Source organism: Meles meles, chromosome 8 (genome assembly GCF_922984935.1).
Source record: "Meles meles chromosome 8, mMelMel3.1 paternal haplotype, whole genome shotgun sequence".
NCBI classification, from domain to species: domain Eukaryota; kingdom Metazoa; phylum Chordata; class Mammalia; order Carnivora; family Mustelidae; genus Meles; species Meles meles.
In genome coordinates this window covers 99,018,766-99,039,097 of record NC_060073.1, presented here as the reverse complement: position 1 = coordinate 99,039,097, position 20,332 = coordinate 99,018,766, and the positions used below count along the sequence as shown (strand labels likewise).

The 20,332-nt window shown below is 44.5% G+C and overlaps 1 protein-coding gene across 1 annotated transcript; it reads right to left on the bottom strand.

The window, feature by feature from the left end:
- Positions 1-1,059: 1,059 nt before the first annotated feature.
- On the bottom strand, positions 1,060-20,172 carry TMEM218 (transmembrane protein 218). Its single transcript, XM_046014270.1, has 4 exons — positions 20,082-20,172; positions 9,795-9,904; positions 8,832-8,934; positions 1,060-5,195 (listed from the first exon to the last, which is right to left on the bottom strand). Exons 2-4 carry the CDS (start codon positions 9,902-9,904, stop codon positions 5,061-5,063), a joined length of 348 nt encoding a protein of 115 aa, XP_045870226.1. The 5' UTR covers positions 20,082-20,172; the 3' UTR covers positions 1,060-5,060.
- Between the last annotated feature and the right edge of the window lie 160 nt (positions 20,173-20,332).

Genomic DNA, 20,332 nt, shown 5'->3' with positions numbered 1-20,332 from the left:
GGGGGGGGGCGGAGAGGAGAGAAGTAATGAAAAGAGAGGGAACCCTCGGTACTCTGAGGCTTTCAGCAAGGCTTTAGTTGGGGTGAAGGAGACTCAGCACATCATAGGGACTGGAGAGTGCTCTTGGGGATAAAGCCATGAGGTGGGGAGAGGATGGAAACTGGAGGGTGGAAGGAAGCAAGGCTTAGACTCAGAGGGTGAGGCCATAGATCCTGTGGTGGGCAGAATAACACCGTCTCCCCCAAAGATGTCTACATCCTAAACCCAGGACCCGTGAATATGTTAACCGCAGATGTGATTAAGCACCACATTGGGTGGTCAGCGTGGGCCCAGTGTAATCGCAAGGCTCCTTACAAATCAAAGAGGGAGGCAAGAGTGTCAGTGGTCAAATTAGAAGATGGGGCGCTAAAGACAGAGGAAGGGTACACTAGCTCAGCCAACAATCCACAAGGACAGCCTCTAGAAACCAGAAAAAGAAAGGAAATGGGATTCTCCCCTAGAGCCTCCAGAACCTTTATAGGAGCCTCGTGAAACCTACTGCAGATTTCTGACCTCCCAAACTGTAAGATAAGAAATCTGTATCATTCCAAACCACTAATTCAGTCGTACTTCGTTACTACAATAGGAAGTTATTACCTGTTCCTCAGTGTAGACCTGGGGAAACATCATTTAGAAGACAGAAAAACCAAAGAGATCCCCAAAGATTAAAAGGAAACGTGGAGGGAATGGCTATGTAACACTGAGGTCCGGGGAAATGCTGCCTCTGTGACTTCCCACAGTTCTCTGAGGGCAATGCCTGACACATTCTTTACAATACCCAACATGGTGATGGAAGCCAGAAAAAAGCAACTTTCTCATACTGTTCGTGGTGTTGGGCCCTGATTTTGATCCCTATTGTCCTTTCTTAGGTCTCAGGAACCTGAGATGAAAAGATGTGTGCTGGGGTGGGGGTGGGGGGGGGCTGGAAGCTTTTTTTCCTGGAGTAAACAGCGACCGCCAATAATGATCTGTTAGAAACAGAGACCAAGAAACAAATACATTCTTGGTTTGTGGCTTTGGTTCCCCCACTGGCACCTCTGAAAACCAACCCAAGTATCAAACATTCCAGGTGGACAGCGCTTAAGAGAGAGCCGGCTGGGTATGTCTTGGAAAACTCAGCCTCTGGGCTGCCCCACTCTGTCTCTCAGCCAGGGAGGAGCCAAAGTCCACCAGGCAAAGACCCACCAAAAACACACAGTGGATGAGTGCCGGTGTCTCTGAGGTCCCACGTGGCTTTTAACTGCTTTGTCTCAGATTCTTGCCCAATCCTAATTCTGGGTTTTCCATTTGACTCAGCTGTGGCTTTTTGCTATTTCTATCAACTGGATTTATATTGCTTGACCTTGGTCCCTTGTTTTCTTTCTTTTTTTTTTTTTTAATGGAGCAACACAGTATAATACTAAATAATATACATAATGATAAAAGTATGTAGAAGCTTAGGCTGGAGCCAAACCACCTGACTTCAAACCCTAACTCCTGTTTAACCCTGAGCTGAATGACCTCAAGCAAATCACTCCTTCCCGATCCGTGAAATGGGGATATTAAGAGCACCGACTTCATATGGTTGCTTATGAGGATTATTTAATATTTACAAAGCATTTAGAAAAATGCTTAGAACATGTTTGGTAAATATAATAAAAACTGCGATTTCAGCCTGTGAGGAATAGAATATTTCCAAGTATTGGGATGGAAATAGATATTAAAGATCAAATCCTATGAGCTACAAAATCTCCTTCCAACCCTGAGTTCCTGTGCTCTTATGAGGATGAATCCCACATCTGGAAACTTGTTCCTACATACTTAAATACTTAAAGGTTTAAGACAAGAAGTTATGACAAAATATTTATTATTTGTACTCTAGATACTAATTAAAAATTCTGTAATGGAAAATTCTTACCTTTTTAAAGATATGGGTTAGGGAAAGGACGGGGACCAATAGCTACAAAAAATATTAGCCAATATAGAAATAAGGAGTTGCTTGCAAGTCAAAAATGATCCTTAAACTATCTGAGGAGTGAGAGGTCAGGAATCCTGATGTCAGGTTTGAGCCCCACTATTAACTCAGGAAACTTTGAAAATCTCTTCTGCTCTCTGCCTCTTTCTCTTCCATAAAATAATTGCGGCAGGTTTCTCTACACTTTGCAAAAAATCAACGTAAAATAAAAATGCTTCAAGCGAAGCGGCAGTGAGATAGAGTTGATGGAAGAGTTGTCTTAGAGAACAGAAGGAGAAATGGATCGCCGTGCGTTAGGATGAAGGGAACGGCTGCACGCACAGTACAAAGCACGAACGAATGGCTATGCATTTCCTAGGACCTGAACGATGGTACAATAATTCTGATGAATTTTTAGATTAAATAGCTAATACAGCATGTCACTAAAGAACGTCAGCTTTACTTCCATTTTTATATATGAGAAATTTAAGGAACCTGTCGAAAAACTACCTAATATGTGTGTGTTTTGCTGGCTTGAGGGACTTTCGAAACTATAACACGCAGCGCCACCTAGCGGACCGGGCCAACGTCTCCGTTGTGGCGTAGTGCCTGCTCATGGTTTTACCAGGCTCTGAAACCACCTGTTTTTCATGGCGTACTCTTGATTTACTCTCCCTCTCCACTATGTAGAGTGGGGATCACCAAGTCTCTATGCTACAGGATCCCCTCTAGGTAAGGCACGTAAAGTACCACGTGCTTAAAGGCCACTGACCAAAAATGATGAATGGGGCACTCAGATGACCTCTAAGCCCTGCCTCCAGGAAGGCGGTGAGCCCGAGGGGCGCCATATTAAACACCGTAGGTGTGCCCCTCTCAGTAGAGCTCTCAGTAAATTCATTTTTTAGTCTTCTGCTTCTTATCCCACCCCTGTGGGGGTGTTTTGGGGGTTGGCCATGACTGCTTGGAGTATGAAGGTAGAGGGTAATCTATCAGTCATTTCCCCACAGCTGGTTGATATGGACTGGGAATCTACAGAAGGCAGGCCACCTAAAATACTTTGTAGAAAGTGTATTTTTCGCCCTTAACACACAAACCTGCCATTTATGTACCTGTGTAAAACACACACACGTGCGCGCATGCTTTAGAAAGCTGTGGTGTTTTAGTTTCCAACCTTAACACATTTTTCTCCATGTAAGTAGTCACCCAAAACTTCATAGCTATTATCCATTGATCTCATAGTCGGACACGTTTGTTGGGGAATAAAAAAGATGGATTCAAGGTCAGAACCTACAAGTTTTCCCAGACTTGCTCTGTCAGCAAGTCTTTCAGGAGGAGACAAATGGCTGCCTGTGCTTGTTAGAGGAGTCCAGGCTCCACTTGGCTGGCTCAACATCTCCACACAGCTTCAGTGCACCCGGACGCTTCAGTGCAAGTGTCTAGAGAAGAGCACCTAGCCTGACCGCCTGCTTGCTCCGCTTTCCCCATGTGTCTGCATTCTCCTTTCTCCCCTCCAGTCTGCTCCGAGGTATGTTTCTTCTTTCTGTTCTCACCCGTGGGCCCTAGGCCAGATGAAGAGACCAGTCCTTTGAATTGCTCTGTGACAAAGCCTTATCTGCAAAGGTTTTCCAAACCAAATAGGATAGAGGCAGTTCAAGTGTAAAAATAAATACACCTGGCCCTCACCAGTCCATGACTCCCCAGAGTCACCCATTCTCTCCTCTTTTAATTTAGAGCTTAGCCCCCACTGCGGTATCATCTCTACACTGACAACAGGATCCAGGACAGAAAGGGAAGGAGACGTGACCCTGACTTCCTCAAGCTCTCAGTCAAAGCTCCACAAAGCTCAGTGTGTTTTCTTTCTAGTCGGAGACAGACTTCAGGGGCTGCCACACCTGGTCGCACACGCTGGCTGTTGCGTGACACCTGGGCAAGTCAGCTCATCTCTTTAAGCCTTACTTTTTTCTTTAAAACCAGATTACAATAAATACATTGTAAAATTTAAAGACATTGAATTACCAGGGAACTAGTCTACTGTTGGCCTATAACACATGCTCAAAGTTCTCTTTCCATCCTGTTTTCTGGTTCTTCATTTTAAGCCAGAATATCCTTCTTCATTTAGTTCTAGGGAGTTAAGAAGAGACTTCTGAAGTGGAACCAGCCCAGGGGCTCTCCATTTAATAATAAATTTTGGTTGGCAGGGGATCTCACACAGGTACAAAATTCTATCTAATCCTAGGAATGTACATTTCTCACCAGCTTTGGAGAAAAGGCTACAAAGCTAAAAAGAAATGATCATAACCCAAAATGGACTCTTATCATAATTAAATAAGGCACACGAAGGCTACCAAATTCAGAAAGAGAAAGAATCCAGAGATCTATAGCAGCAAGACAAACAACCAACACTTCCGTATCCTTCCTCTAATCCCCAAGTAAATTTGAAATATAGAATATATATTGAGAAAGCTGTGGCCATGAGTCTGAAGTGAAAGCCAGTCCTTTGGTTGTTTATTGCTTTACTAGAGCAGAGGGAAGGTCTAACTGTTGCCTGTACAGGTTCTGTGGCGCCATATGCACACGGTCAACAACCAACACCTGGGTAAGTCTTCCAACTCATCACATTAAAATAAGCTTTTGAACTTCGAGTGCCTTTCCTTTCCAAATGATCCCACCCTTGTAACTAAGAATCTTGGGTATTATCAAAAAGATGAGATTCTTCCATCTCTTGGACAGTAGAAGCCAAAGCACTCCTTTTCCCCAAATCCACTTACTGATGTCTTGATTGAAACTCTCCTGGAAGCAGATCCCTGTTACTTCTTCCCTTTCAAAACAGATAGAAAACCCGAGGAACGAGTGTGAAGAAGATCGCAACATCCCTCTGAAGATGATGGGAATCGTCTCCGCAGGGCCAATTTTGCAACCCCACTTCTGGAAGCCAGGATTCAAGGGATTTGTCCTAGTTGTGCATGGATATTTCTCTGACCTTAAGGCATGACGGCTGTCCAAACAAGGCTCTGAACAGTACCTTTCCGCTCACCGGTGACATCAAACGTGAAGGACAGAACAGGGTCCTGGTTTTCCTGAACAGTGCTCAGTAGGACCGCAGTGGTTTGGCGTAGATTGGCTCTAGGACATGATGAATGAGAACCAAAAAGAGGCCTCCAAGGAAGACAGCAGTGAGGAAAGCCAGCAGGACATAGCGGCCAATGAAAAAGGAATCCACAATCTGTGGAGAGAAACATCAAAAATGAAATGACAGTCACTCCAGCACCCTGCTTGTGCTCATCTGAAAGCCCAGAGTCTGTTTGCATTTGTGACTTCCAGTAACATTCTGCTCTGAGTCTCCTCTGTAAATGGTTAGGAAAGAACCTTAACTCTGTGCCAGAAACACAAGAAAAAGACAAGATTAATGAAGTATAGGGGAAAATATGGCTCAATTTAAGAGGAGGTTCACGAACACTGTGGATGAGCTCTTTTATGTTCTAAAATCAGTTATCTGAAAGAGTTCATGAGAAGCTTGCTTGTTTGGTCTTAGAAAAGCTCATTTTTGTTGTTAAATTTTTTTGTTATGGAGAATTTTAAACACGTATAAAAAGATGGTGGTATAATAATCCCCATATATCCAAGATCAAGCCCCCAAATCATCGACCCACTGCCGATCCCGGAGGCTTCCTTTTTAAAATGGAAAGGTGATTCATTAGAACTGTCATCACAAGAGTCCTGGACCCTAACATTCATAATCCAGCACTCCAAGGCTTAGGCTAAATGGCCATTTGCCTGAGATATTAAAATGTTGATAGGATAGAGAACGAGCCCCAAACCATCCAGCTGGCTGTCTGGCAACCAATCATACTTGAAGCCCCAAAGCTGCTGGTTTTTGCTGACAAAACCTACACTTAGAATTGGCTCTGCCCACTTGTCTACTGTCCGCTGCCAGAGCTCTGCTCTCCCCAGATCCAAATGGTGGTGCTTAAATCAGGGCAGGAAAAAGCAAATTAATCTAATGGACCTAATGGAGCAGGAACACGAACCAAGTGATGGGGTGACTTCACAGCTTCCCAAAGGGAAAAGAACTGAAAATATCTGAGAGGCAATTGTGGTAGACAGAATAATGGCCCCCAAATGTCCACATCCTAATTTCCAGAAATGGTGAATATGTTAGGTTATGTGGCAAAGGAGAAATAGGGTTGTCAGTGGAATGAGGTTGCTAATTAGGTGACCTTTAAAATAGGGAGAATAGCTGGATTCTCCAATCCAGGTGGGCCCTGTGTAATCATAAGTGTCCTTAAACCTGGAAGAGGGAGGCAGAAGTGAAGGTCAAAGAAGGAGAGGGAAAGATGCAAGTAGTCGGCGAGATGTTACCTTGCTGGCTCTGAGGATGGAGCATAGGGGCCACTAGCCGAGGGCGGCCTCTAGAGACTGGGCGGACAAAGACACAAATTCTTCCCCAGAACCTCCAGGAAGGAAGACAGCCCTGCCAACCCCTGACTCTAGCCCAGGACGACTGCATTTGGACTCCTAACTCACAGAACTGTAAGATAATCTGTCTGTGTTGTAAGCCACGAAGTCGTGGTGATTTGTTACAGCGGCAACAGGAAGCTAATACAATGGTGTGACACAGAGGACCTGCCAAGTCCTCGCACTGCTCTGATCACTGAGATCCCGAGACACCAAGAAGAAAAGGGCTGCTCCAGAGATTACCCCAACAGCCAACTTACAACAAAGGTCAGTTTGATAAAACAGCTTTAACATAACTTTGACCTTGGCTCCAGTACCGAACAAGCCTCTCGCGGGCTACATGTTTGCTCGTTTGACACGTTTCACTTTTTAATTAGCCAATTAGCAGGCCTTGGGTGCAGAAGGCCCAGGTCATGTATTATTGATACAGTATCGAGCCAGGCTGCTGCAGGGGCCAGTGCTCAAACCCTGAAAATGAAAACACAAATTCTGTTGGCCTCGCTGACGGCCATATTTTGCTCAAACCTCCTTCTCTCCTAGGTCTGCAACTCACAGGACAGAGGATAGAGGGACTGAATTCAAAACAGTGTGTTCTCTGTGCCCTTCTTCCAATATTCACATCCACAGCCATCCAGAGATATGACCCTTCCTCACCCGCCTCCTCTCCGACTGGGAAACGGAGGCAGGAGTCTATTCCTGGCCGCCACACTTGGTATTTGCACCAACAGAATGGTATTCAAATGCTGACCAAAATCCCTGACACATATGGAAACGATTCCTTACGTGTGTGGTATTATGTCCCATGGACTTTTCAGAATGAAATCCCTCCCCCCCCCTTTTTTTTAAATTTATTTACTTGACAGAGATCACAAGTAGGCAGAGAGGCAGGCAGAGAGAGAGAGGAGGAAGCAGGCTCCCTGCTGAGCAGAGAGCCCAATGCGGGGCTAGATCCCAGGACCCTGAAATCATGACCTGAGCCGAAGGCAGAGGCTTTAACCCACTGAACCACCCAGGTGCCCCTCCCTCCCCCCTTTTGCCACGATTAGTTGTAGATAGAGTTAGAAATGTGTGCCAGTTTTAGTCAGGAAGTTGTATAATTCTGTGTACTGTGATCTACTGTCGATGCTCACCCATGAACTCTCTGTGTTGGCCCCCAAAATTCCAATGAGTCTCCAACAGTGAAGGTTTTTCAGACAGACCTCAGCTTGAATCCTTGCTCTGACTCTTCCCATACGTATATGACCCTGGGCAAGTTACTTAACCTCTTATAGCCTCGGTGTCCTTACCTATAAATTGGGGATAATAATAGCACCTACTTCATACAATTTAGGGTTATCTTAGGTTTAAGTGAGATAATGCAAACAAGGTGCTTAGCAAACAACCTCACACACAGAAATCCCTTGAAAACGTTAGATGGCGCACCTGGGTGGCTCGGTCAGTTGAGCGTCCAACTCTTGATTTCGGCTCGGGTCATGATCTCAGAGTTGTGGGACTGAGCTCTGTAGCAGGCTCTGAGCTCAGTGGGAAGTCTGCTTAAGATTCTTTCTCTCTACCTCTCCCTCTTCCCCTTCCCCATCTCCTTCTCGCCCCCACAAAAGTGAGTTAATGTCATCATTACCACTTTAAAAAAATGCAAATGGGAAGTTGAGAGGAAAGAAACTGCTAGAAGGAGTAATGGGAGATAAGAAGTGCCCCAGGGAGGAGTGAAGCAGACGGGTGAGGTCTCCAGAAGGACTCTGAGGGAGGTGGTAACGGTCCCTCTAGAGAGGCGGGCGCAGGTTGATGGGGTTCCAGGAACGCAGGCCAGCTGATCCCCCCGACGGCGGTCAGTACCGCATTCAGCTGTCTCTACAACCTCTGCTTTCCACAGAAACGCTCTCTCCCCACCTACCTTCTCTATGGAGAGTTGTCCCTTCAGAGCACAAGAGGAGGAATCGAACACATGGAGATGGGCGAGCATGCCACTCAGCACGCCCAAGGCACCGCATACACTTCAGCCAGGATCTGGGTTTCTGCGCCCAGACTACCAGGATGGGGACATGTGCACTTCAGGGCCAGGCCCTGTTCCTATTCTGAACTCATTTTCTCTTCTCCGGCCCCACGGTGTCAGATGGCTCTCAGACACACCGCTCATGCAAGCCTGATGCCCAGTGGGCATCGAATCAGGCAAATAACTGCCCTGTGGTTTGGCACGCATGAATCACAGTGAGATTTTTGTCCTGGCTGAAAGGACAGGGGAATGTAAAACTCCCTCCGAGCTTTCCCCACTCTCATGTTAACTTTACACTTTAACACATTTCAGCCGGCCTGTCGTAGGGGGAGCAACTCAGGGCACGATGGAGGTGTAGATCAAGGGAGACAAGAGTTATGACTCAGGAGGCAAAAATAAAGCCAGTAGTTGTACCTTCATTTCGACCTCGGGAGCTGGGACTTCACTGGCTCGGGGGAAGAGCAGCAGAACCGACGTGACGATCAGAGCACCGAGGAACACAAAAACGACAGAGAACCTGGGGTCCAAAGACAATATTACGAGCATGGTTTACAGATTCCTCTCTCATCAGTTAGGTCTGGAGCAGCTTTTCCCTGGAGCCAATATTCTAAGTTTCAGTCTCTTAACAAGGCCCAGAGCCCTGCTGCCCACGCTGTCCAGAGAATTTAGAAATCTCTCCCCTTCAGCCCACAGCCCTTCTTCCTAGACAGGCCCCCAACTGGACGTATTCCTGTTGATGCCTGGTAATTCCAAATTCCTAAGAATGGGAATAGGTTCTTTTTATTTTGCCTCCGTGTGCTCGTAATCACGAACAATCAAAGCAGCCCTTCCCTCTTCTCAACTTCTCTGTCTTTAGCTGGAAGACTTCGGTAAATCACACTGCTTCTCGCTTCATCCCAACACGGTCTGGCCAGAGCACAGCTCTGTGGTGTGTTCGGGGTCAGTGTGCTGAGGCCAGTGTCCTAAAGAGAGCCAGCCTAAGCCATCAGCGCATCTGCAGTGTCCCCACGCCCAAGTCAGAGCCTCAGAAACTGGACCAAGCAAGTGCCCTAAGTCGGAACAATTCATAAACACACATACATACACCCTCCCAAGAAGTTCAACAGGCAGCGAATGCGGATTTCCTTTTTGTCTCTTCTGTCCCCCCCATCGCCTCCACAGTGACAGCTAGAAAACACCACTTCCTTTCTCCTCTCACCTCTGCGTCAGAGCATAAATAACGCAGTCAGTGCTTATAATAACAGGTTAAAATGCAACTCATTCAAACTGCCAGTAATTACAAATATGATCTTCTGGATTCTAACAGTTTCATGAGCATCAGCGATTTCACTTCTAATTGCTTCTACCTTGGACTCCCAGCTGGAGAGAAGGCCTTACCTGGCTATCCCGGAGGCTCTGGATAACAGCACACACAGCAGCAGCACCAGCACCCAGAGCAGGGCCAAGAGGAACACGCCGGCCCCCACCCCCAGCACGGTGCCAGCCATCTGCAGGGGAGAAGAAGTGTGAGCACTGCACCCCGTTCAGCCCCGGCGCCCCCATCCCCCGGGCACCATGCACCCCACACACCCCCTGAGCCAGTTCTGCCTATCTTCCTCCCGCTCCCGGTGTGTGTGAGGGTCTTCAGACAAATGCAAATACAGAAAGTCTGAACTCAGTCTGGCGAACTTCTGATGACTGATGTGATGGGAGGATTCATTGGTACAGATCTCTGAGGGAAGTCCAGTCCCTTCAGAGGAATTAGAAAACTGAAACTCTGGGATGCCTGGGTGGCTCAGTCGGTTAAGCGTCTGCCTTCAGCTCAGGTCGTGATCCCAGAGTCCTGGGATCAAGTTCTGCATTGGGCTCCTTGCTCAGCGAGAAGCCTGCTTCTCCCTCTGCCTGCTGCTCCCCCTGCTTGTGCTCCCTTGATATCTCTCTGACAGATAAATGAATAAAATCTTAGGAAGGAAGGAAGGAAGGGAGGGAGGGAGGGAGGGAGGGAGGGGAAAAAAAGAAAAGAAAGACCCAGACAATCACAAGACAGAAATGTCCCCCTGTGTTGTTGAGTTTTTCTTCACAAAAGGAAGTAAACTCCTAAGCCCTTGAAAAAGACAAGGACGATGAAGAAGAAAGGAGCCTCACTCTATTCGAGCGTTCACGGTTGCTAAGTACCTTACAAACACATTTCATTTAATCACAGCAGCAGGTGTCTGAAGTAGGTCTTACTACAGCCATGTCACAGAACACGTAAGTGAGGCGTCATGCGAAGGGCTATGTATTAACAAACCAGTGGCTTACAATAGAACGGTATCCTCTCACGGTACTGGAGGCCAGAAATCTGAAATCTAGGGGCCTGCCAGGTTGGGCTGCCTCTAGAGGCTCTACAAGAGAATGCTTCCGCGATCGTCCAGCATCTGGAGGGCCGGGCATTGCTTGGCTTGCAGCTGCATAGTTCCAATCTCTGTTTCCATCTTTCCATGGCCCTCTCCTTTGTGTCTCTGTCACCTCCTCCTCTGTCTTTTATGAGGACACTTGTAGTGGACTTAGGGTCCACCCAAAGAAGCTGGTTTGATCTCCTCTCAAGATCCTCAATTATGTCTGCAAAGACCCTCCTTCTCCATCAGGTCATGCTCCCAGGTTCCAGGGATTAGGATGTGGGCACGATCTTTTGGGGGGTCATCACTCAGTGGGCCACCCACTCCACCGAGTCTTGAGCATGCCCCCTGATTTTCCACTTCAGTATCAGAGACAAATAAATTCCTCCTCAGTTCATGGTTTTCTTTACTGTGATGGCTTAAATACCACAAAAATTATTATCTATGAGAAGTTCCGTCATACAGGCATTGGAAAGTTTGGAAAGAAGCCCTAGGCATAAACTGCCAAACAAACAAACATTTATTTAATCAACATCTATTTGTGCCACGGTCTGGGGATCACAAGGGCAAATAAGACATATCTTCTGACAGAAGCTGCAGGCCCACTGGGGAACACTGTCATGTAAACAGCTATCCTCGCCGCACTCTGATAAGGAGACAACATACAAAGTGGGACAAAGTGTGAGCTGAGGCAGCGCAAAAGGAGAAGGGCCTCGATGAGGAGGTGACTTCCCATAGGCCCATTTGGGAAAGAATCCGTGTGGCAAGATGACAGGTACGGGGAGGGGTAGGCCGAGAGAGGAGTGGCAGCAGGTGGGCTGGGCTCTCACTTGCCTCTCTGACCTATCTGGGGTGCCCCCTTTAGAGCGCACGGTATTACCCCAATAACTCTAACGTGCCAAGAGTTTCCCCACCACTGGGTCCCTGTACTTGCTGTTTCCACTGTCTGGAATTAATCCACAAGCCCCACGAACCTTCCACTATTTGCGGGGCTGGCTTCTCCTCATCTGTCTGATCTCAGCTTTAAATGTGACTTCCTCAGAAAGGTCTTCCCTGATGGCTCTGGCTAAAGGAACACCCCGAACAATTACCCTCCATCACTCCTTATTTCCTTCAGGGTGCATTTCACAAACTGTAGTTCACTTTTTAACTTACTATTTACTGGTTTACTTTCTATGTCTCCAACCAGGATAGCAAACTCCAAGAGGGCAGAGATTTTATATCTTTCTCCCCACAGTATCCCCTGTTCTTACCACAGGTATAATGTGAGCAAGAAATATTCGTTGGACGAATAAATGAAGCGATGCTAACAAATCCACAGAAATCGAGTGAAAGGCTGATACTATCATATTTAGCTTTAGCAAGAGGATAGTAATTTCTGGCCAATACACTGGACAACCCTAACACGGGAAGTACCTCACACAACAGTGGACACATAGAAATGCTTCGTAAAATTGCTCAAAAAGAATTCAATACACAGCAGAGCTCGGAAGCAATAAAGGAAAATCCTTAAGTATCATAAATGAAAGCACATATCAAAATCTGAGTGGTGAGCAGGAGCTGAGCCCAAAGGTCTACAGGGTTACTGAAACTAGCTGCAGCCCCCTGGAGTGGTCCCTCCTGGACAGATGAGGTCTCAGACCCACGACACAGAGAACCGAATGGAGAATAAGGCATAAAGATAAGCCCAGAAAGGGCTCACTTGTCTTTGAAACAGGGACTAGAACATTTGCTACTGACTGTTTTGGAAGAAAATTGGCCAAGTACCTCAGGCTGTGAGTGAAAAACAGACTAACCCAAGAGAAATCTGAATCCCAAGCCAATACCACATGCCAGTGCGGGGTTCAAATCATACTACCAAAGCAGTATGGGAATCTTGAGAAGGAAGATTTACATAAAACCAGTCTCAGAGTGAGAAACTCGTGGGATCCCGGCAGAGACAACTGAAACCTCTTGGTAGGGATGCCACACAAGTCAGCGGGCAAGGCTCCCACTAGAGTGGGTATAAAATAAATTAGTTTTTAGACATAAAAGGAGTGAAATGGCTGTCATAGCTATACTTTAGCAAGAATGAAAATGAACCAAGAAAGAAGGCATGAGATGTAAGGAGGGATGGTAAGAAAAATACTGGGTAATACTGATAGTAAAGACTTCTGTAATGATAAGAAGGGCTAATTGAGGAGTTAAAAACAAGGAAGAACAATAGCAACACAATTATGGATATGTCTCCTCAGGCGAGGGAACCAAAAGCAAAAATAAACTATTAGGACTCCACCAAAATAAAAAAGCTTTTGCACAACCCAGGAAACTATCAACGAAACAAGAAGGCAACCTAGTGAATGGAAAAAGGTATTTGCAAATGGTATTTTCCATAAGGGGTTAATACCCAAAATACATAAAGCGCTTCTACAACTCAACACCAAAAACCAATCTGATGAAAAAATGGGTAGAGGTTCTGAAGAAACATTTTCCCAAAGGTATCCAGATGACCAACAGACTCGTGAAAAGATGCTCAACGTCACTCATCATCAGGGAAATGCAAATCAAAATCACAATAAGATATTACACTAGTCAGAATGGCTAGACAAGAAAGAGATGAGAAAGAACAAGTGTTGGTGAGGATGTGGAGAAAAGGAGCCTTCATACACTATTGGTGGAACGTAAATTGGTACAACCACTTGGAAAACAGTATGGAGGTTCCTCAAAAAATTAAAAAATAGAAATACGATATGATTCAGTGATTCCACTACTGGGAATTTACCCAAAGAAAATGGGAACACTAATCTGAGCAGCCTATGTTTATTGCAGCATTATTTACACTAGCCAAGATATGGACACCTAAGTGTCCATGGATGGAAGAATGGATAAAGATGAGGTAGCTAAAGAGGATTAAAAGGTACAAACTTCCAGTTACAAAATAAGTCACAGAGATTCAATGTGTTGTACACCTGAAACTAATATGACACTGTAGGCCAATTATACTTTAATAATAAAGAAAATAAAAACAAGGAAGAGCTGAAGTATTTGTCAACAGTTACGTGGAAGATGAGAAAGGACAGTTCCAAGTGAAATTATTGGTCATTATTTTGCTCTGGAAGATATGACAGTTAATGATTACCTGTAGGCTTTGTTAAACTAAATCTGCGTGTTAAAAAAAAAATAGGTAAACACCAAATAAAAGAAATAGGGTAAATAACTTCCACACTAATAGAGTGAAAAAAATAAAGGAAGAGGGCAGAAGGCAAGAGGGGAGAGAAACAAAGAAAAAGCAAGGAATATAGAAAATACAACACAAGATTGTAAAATAAACCCAAATATAACAGTCATCACAGTAAACACACACGATTATTCTCGACTATTAAAGGAGATTTTCATACTGGATGTTGTTTAAACCAGCTCTTTGCATGGAAAAAATGAGAGAGATACTGAAAAAAGGCCACTGATAAACTGAAAGAGCAAATACAAATAAAAACAAGGGGAAGGGGAAGATGGCAGGATGTTGTCTGATACAGAATTTCAGTTTTGTAAAATGAAAAAGTTCCAGAGATCCCTTGCACAACAATGCAAATATTAAGACTTAATATTAAGTCTTAATATTAAGACTTACTTAACCAAGTAAGTTAGACTTAAGACTACTTAACCAAACATTTAACGTGGTTAAGATGGTGAATTTTAGGTATGTGGTTTTTACCACAATTAAAAAAAACCCAAACCAAACAAAATAAAATCTGGTGAAGCAATATTAGGATCAAACAAAATAGAATGGAAAGCTTTGAAAGGTATTAAGAGTGACAGTCCCCAAAAGGAAAATTTAACAACAACAACAAAAAATACAACTCAGGACAAATATAAACTTAAGACAAAGTTTCAAAATATATAAAGCCAAAAGGAATCACTGCAATAAATGGACAAACCCACAAATTTAGTGGGGATTTTAATAAACCTCTATACCTCTTTCAGAAACTTAAAATGGATATATGAATGGCCAATAAAGATGTGAAAGGTGCTCAACTTCATTAGTCATCAGGAAAAACCACCTGCAGTACCTGTAGATACCCACCAGAATGGCCACAAAGGTATAAACTTCCAGTTATAAAATAAGTAAGTCAGAGAGATTCGTATGTTGTACACCTGAAACTGTATGTCAATTACACTTCAGCAATTAAAACAAAATAAGGAAGAGCGAAAGCATTTGTCAACAGTTACGTGGAAGATGAGAAAGGGCAGTTCAAAGTTAAATTCTTGGTTATTATTTTGCTCTGGAGAAGGTAACACCACCAAGTGTTGACAAAGATATGGGGTAATTGGAACCCTAATTCAAAGAAACCAAATGTCAAAAACCTTTCATGAGGCATCTGGGGAACTCGGAACAGTATTTGCATATTGGATGGTATTAGGGAATTATTTTGTTTTATATGTGATGATATTGGGGTGTCTGGGTGGCTCAGTGGGTTAAGTGGCTGACTCTTGGTTTCGGCTCTGGTCATGATCTCAGGATTATGAGATCGAGCCCCAGGTTCCCCTCTAAGCTCAGCTCAGAGTCTTGCCTGTCATTCTCCCTCTGTTCCTCCCCTCACTTATGCTCATGTACATGCACTTTCTCTCTCTCTCCCCCAAATGAATAAAATCTTTTAAAAAATGTGATGATACTGTGGTTACACTGCTAAAAGTTTACAATATACATAGAGACATACATAGACATACCACAGATGACATATGTCTGGGAACTTCAGGGTTATCCAGGGAAAGGCAAAGGGCGCTAACATGAAATAGGACTGGGCATGCGAGAACTGTTGAAGCTGGATCATGAGTACATGAGTGCTTGCTATACTATTCTTTATACTTTTGAATGTATTTGAAACTTTCATAGTAGAAAGATGTGTATACTTCTGTGTATAAGTAGGGATAAATCCAAAGAATGGTGTGTAAGATTTTTTACAGCAAAAATCGTTAAACTTTATTCAAAGGTATTTTAAAAATATTTTATTTATTTATTTATCTATTTATCTATCTGTCTATGAGAGAGAGAGAGAACTCACAAGGGGGAGTGGGGAGAGGAACAACAGACCTTGTGCTGAGTGAAGAGGTCAAGGCAGGGCTTGGTCTCATGACCCTGAGATCATGACCTGAGCCAAAACCAGGAGTCGGACACTCAACTGACTGAGCCTCCGAGGCACCCCCAAAGCTATTCTTCTTTAAAGGCCTGAATAGAATAACAAAACAGACCAGAGTAGAGAAATAACCAACAAGCCTGGATGGGACAACTCAATAACAAAAGATCTCAACATCAATTCAATGCAATTCTAACCAAAATCTCAAAATAATTTTTTGTGGAGCTCATGGAACTTGAAAACGTATCCCAAATTCATATGCAAGAGCAAAAGCCCAAGAATAGCGAAAACAATTTTGAGAACTAGGATGGAGACTTGCCTTTCTTGTTACCAACTGCCGCAAGACACATTATAAAACCAAGGTAATTAAAACAGTGTGATATGGCATAAAGACACATGGATCAGTGGAATAAAATAGAGAGCCCAGGAACAGATCCATGCATTTATGAAAACTTGGTACGGGACAGAGTTGGTTCTGATTCAGCAGGTAAAGGATTTCATGGATGGTGTTGGGACAAATGATTATCCAATCAGAAAGCAGTCAGACTCGACCTCTATTTTATGTCATATACAAGCCAATTTTACATGGAAAGTAATTCATAATAAAACAGCATATGTTTAAATATACAAATGTTCAGGCTGACTACACCAGAATATATAATGAAGTACAGCAGTCAGATTCTTGCACCTAAACTTAGAATCCTCATGAGCGCAAAGCTACAAATGCGGGCCCGTGCAGGTGTGCTGTATGGCAACTCAAATACCACGAGCTGGGCTGCCTTCAACTCTGTGATTTTCTCAAGTGATGAACAACTCTTGTGAAAGTTCCAAAACACAAGTAAGTATAATTTCCCCTTGATTTACATTTGAGTTGCATTCCTGGAAATTTTACTATGTCACACTGTGCCAAAGAATACAAAGAATGTTTATATGAAAAATGGAGTTAGGTTCTAGGCTGAGATTGGAACTGAGTATCCTGTGGGACACTCAAAAAGGGTGCAGGATGCAGGGCAATTCTTCACGGCAGCCTGTCATCCCCAGCCCTGCTCCATAAACCCCAGGAGTGTCTCCAAATCACAATAATAACCAAATGTGCTCTCACAAATTCCAAAATGACCGACAGGGCGGTACCATCCCCTTGGAGAACCAATGCTCTAGAAAAACTCTTGCATAAAGAGACATGTACAAGGATGTTCACTGCAGTTTTTTTTTTTTTTTCAAAAGAGCAAAACATCTGAAAAAACCTAAATGTCCATCAATCAGGGAATGGATACAATATTATACACTCATCATGAATACTTAAAATGAACTTGGCTATCTGTATGGATATGAATGTTATCTCCAAAACAATGTTGGGTGATAAAAGCAAATTACAAAATGAAGCCCACAGTATGATACCACTTGTATTTTCAAAATTAAGAAAGTAATAAAAGTAACCGATTGTGCCACTCAGTGGCGCAAATAAGCATCTGATTCTTGGTTTCAGTTCACATTGTGATCTCAGGGTCGTGAGATCGAGTTCTGCGTAGGGCTCTTGCTCAGCATTCTCTGCTCAGTGTGGAGTCTGCCTAAGTTTCTCTCTCTCCCTCCCTCTGCCTCCCTCCCCGCCCTGCGCTCTCTCACACAAGCTCTCTCTCTCAAATAAATAAATAAATATTTAAAAAGTGACATATTGTTTACAAAATGCATATATATTGTACAAATATAAATACATGGACATGGGGCGCCTGGGTGGCTCAGTGGGTTAAAGCCTCTGCCTTCGGCTCAGGTCATGATCCCAGGGTCCTGGGATCGAGCCCCGTATCGGGCTCTCTGTTCAGCAGGGAGCCTACTTCCTCCTCTCTCTCTGCCTGCCTCTCTGCCTACTTGTGATCTCTGTCTGTCAAATAAATAAAATCTTTAAAAAAAAAAATACATGGGCATGAATGATGCACAACAATTTCCGAAGGAAAGCAAATGGGGCCAGAAAAGAGAACAGAAGGATCTTAATTAAATCAGTGATGTTTTGTTTATTTAAAAGAAAAAACTTAAGCAGATGTGCCAAAATGTTCATGTTTGTTAAGCTAGTTAGTAGGGCATAGGTATCTGCTATACTAGCCAATGTAATAGTCTCAATTTATGAAATTCTTCAGAGAATTCTTAATTTTTAAAGAGGTAGCTGGAGGCTCAGTGCATATGAATCGAGATCAGAGAGCAGATTGGGGACCAATGGGGACTCTCTGGATAAGGGATGATGAGGGTCTGGCCTTCTGTCTTAGTGGTGGAAATGGAAAGGAGTCAAGGGGAAAGGTATTAGAGATGACTCAGGTTTCCTGCTTGTGACTGTGCTGATGGCACTATTGTAACAAGATAACTAGATAACTAGATAACTAGTTGAGTTTAATTGCTGATGTTTGGGATAAATTATAGAAATAACTTGTAAAACTTGGACCAACTCTAACGCCTAGAACACAAGGCAAGTAGTGGTCGAAGTTGGTACCATTAGAAACAAGGCCCTTCAATCCCCCGCGGAATATTAAAGGTTCATGAGACACTGGGAATCCGTATGTGGCATGGCTTTAAAGTAATGAAACAACTATCCCCAAGCTCTTCTAAGAATGCGGTTCATCACTTTATAACCAAACAGTGTATATTTTCTGGCTAAGCATGGAAAGGGAAGCCTGGATATAGTATAGAGTGCTGCTGTGGGAAAGATGTGAACATCTGGTCATTTTATCTTGTTAATTCTGTGTGGGAATAATACTAATGATTATTTCCCATAGTGGAATAGCTAAATTATTGAGTAAATATGATTAAAAAATTAAAACAATGGTGTTTTGGATTCATGTCTGGGACTTTTTCAAACCTTCTTTGAGAACAGATGGTTTAGCCAACTTGGTTTCCAGAGTAAGTCCACTTAAGTCTGTGGCATTTAAAGCAGGTGGACTCTAGTCCACCGAATAAAATAATGTCTCCATTTGAACACCCTGTTTAGTAGCTGACGACCAGAGCAACCCCAGGGCCAGTTTCCCTTCTCTGTGCTCCTACTGTGAGGTCTTTCTTTGCAAAGAGATCGTCCCAAACTTTTAGAGGTCTGTATACTGCACTGTTCATTTACACAAATCCTTTCTCACAGGTCTCAGAGAAAACTGAGAGAGAGGTGTACATGAAGGTGCCTGACCCCTGCCTATACAGCCCAGTGGATTAAAAACACACTGCTCGCCATGGCTGTCCATCATGTGTGAGAATATTAATGGCCATTAGGAGATGACTTACAATTGGGTACAAATGTGGATTCCGTGGAGGGTAAGTTGGTCCTAGTGAGGCTGGTGGTGGGAGCTAGATATCTAACCCATTCCTACATTTTCAGACTCAAGGCCTTGAAGGCGGCAGAAAACAGAGATTACAGGAATGAATGGCCCTTCTTCAGGATTCCTTTCCACTTTCCTTTATAACCGTTCCAAACCTTCAAATACAAAGCAGTGGGGGGAGGGGGAATCACACATACATTTTTCTACAGTAAACATTTCACTACGGTTTGAATTTTAATGTACTAGGATAATGCTTCTACCTTTGTAATTATGTAAAATGCAAGCCTGGGAGAAATCAATCGTGGAGCTACCTAAATGCCATCCATGTGGCATCAGGTCTTAACGCACTGCGAGAAAAGGGGGATCAGTGGATCCAGGCACGTCCTTCCACCCTCTTTCCTGGGCGGTGTGCGGGCGGTCTGGAGGCTAGCTCGCCAGGCGCTCCCCGGGCAGCAACACTCCAGCGCTGGGGTCAGCACCCCAGAACTGGGGCTCTAGCGTCTCTCCCCAGCCCTGCGGCTTGTTCCAACTGGCGGCAGGAAAACGTCACCCCCAGGTCTCATCAGAATGTTCGCCGGGCTACCTCGCAGTAGCTAGAGAGACTACGGTCTCGGTCATAAGGTATTTGAACCAGACACTGACATTTCACTTTCTTAGGAGCACGACAAAGAAAACATCCCTTCTTTCTCAGCCCCAATTAAGTGTTTATTAGCCGCCGGGCCTTGGGAGCAGGGCGGCGGTAAGGGTGGTCTGAGAGTCCGCGCAGAGCCATCGGCCCGTCGCATCTTCTAGCCTCCTCAGCCCCAGCCTCCGCCATCCTCCCTTCGCTGCAGCAGGCCCCCGGCCCCCGCAACTTTCCTCGCCTCCGCCTCACCTGGCCCTCCCTCTCCAAGGTCCCCTACTCACACCTCACGGTCCGGCCGGTTCCAGCCCACAGGGGCTTCGGTCTACTTATGACGAATCACAAGTGGGCTTTCATCCAGGTCATTCCAGATTCGCTAATCAGCGCCGCTCTTTCAACGCCCAGCTTCCTTCTCATTTGCTTACGACAGCAGCGCCTCCAGGCAACACTGAGCGTGGTGGGTGGGCACGTCGCACTCCGTTACGCCCTCCGATTGGTGGGTGCTATTGGTCCCCGAGACCGGCCTCAAGTTCGA

Bases quoted from the DNA above. Each gene is read 5' to 3' on its own strand.
- TMEM218 (XM_046014270.1), bottom strand. From the start codon at position 9,904: ATGGCTGGCACCGTGCTGGGGGTGGGGGCCGGCGTGTTCCTCTTGGCC. The intron at 8,935-9,794 runs GTAAGGCCTTCT...TTTGGACCCCAG, and splicing joins AGAGCCTCCGGGATAGCCAG to GTTCTCTGTCGTTTTTGTGT. The intron at 5,196-8,831 runs GTACAACTACTG...TTCTCTCCACAG, and splicing joins CTCCCGAGGTCGAAATGAAG to ATTGTGGATTCCTTTTTCAT.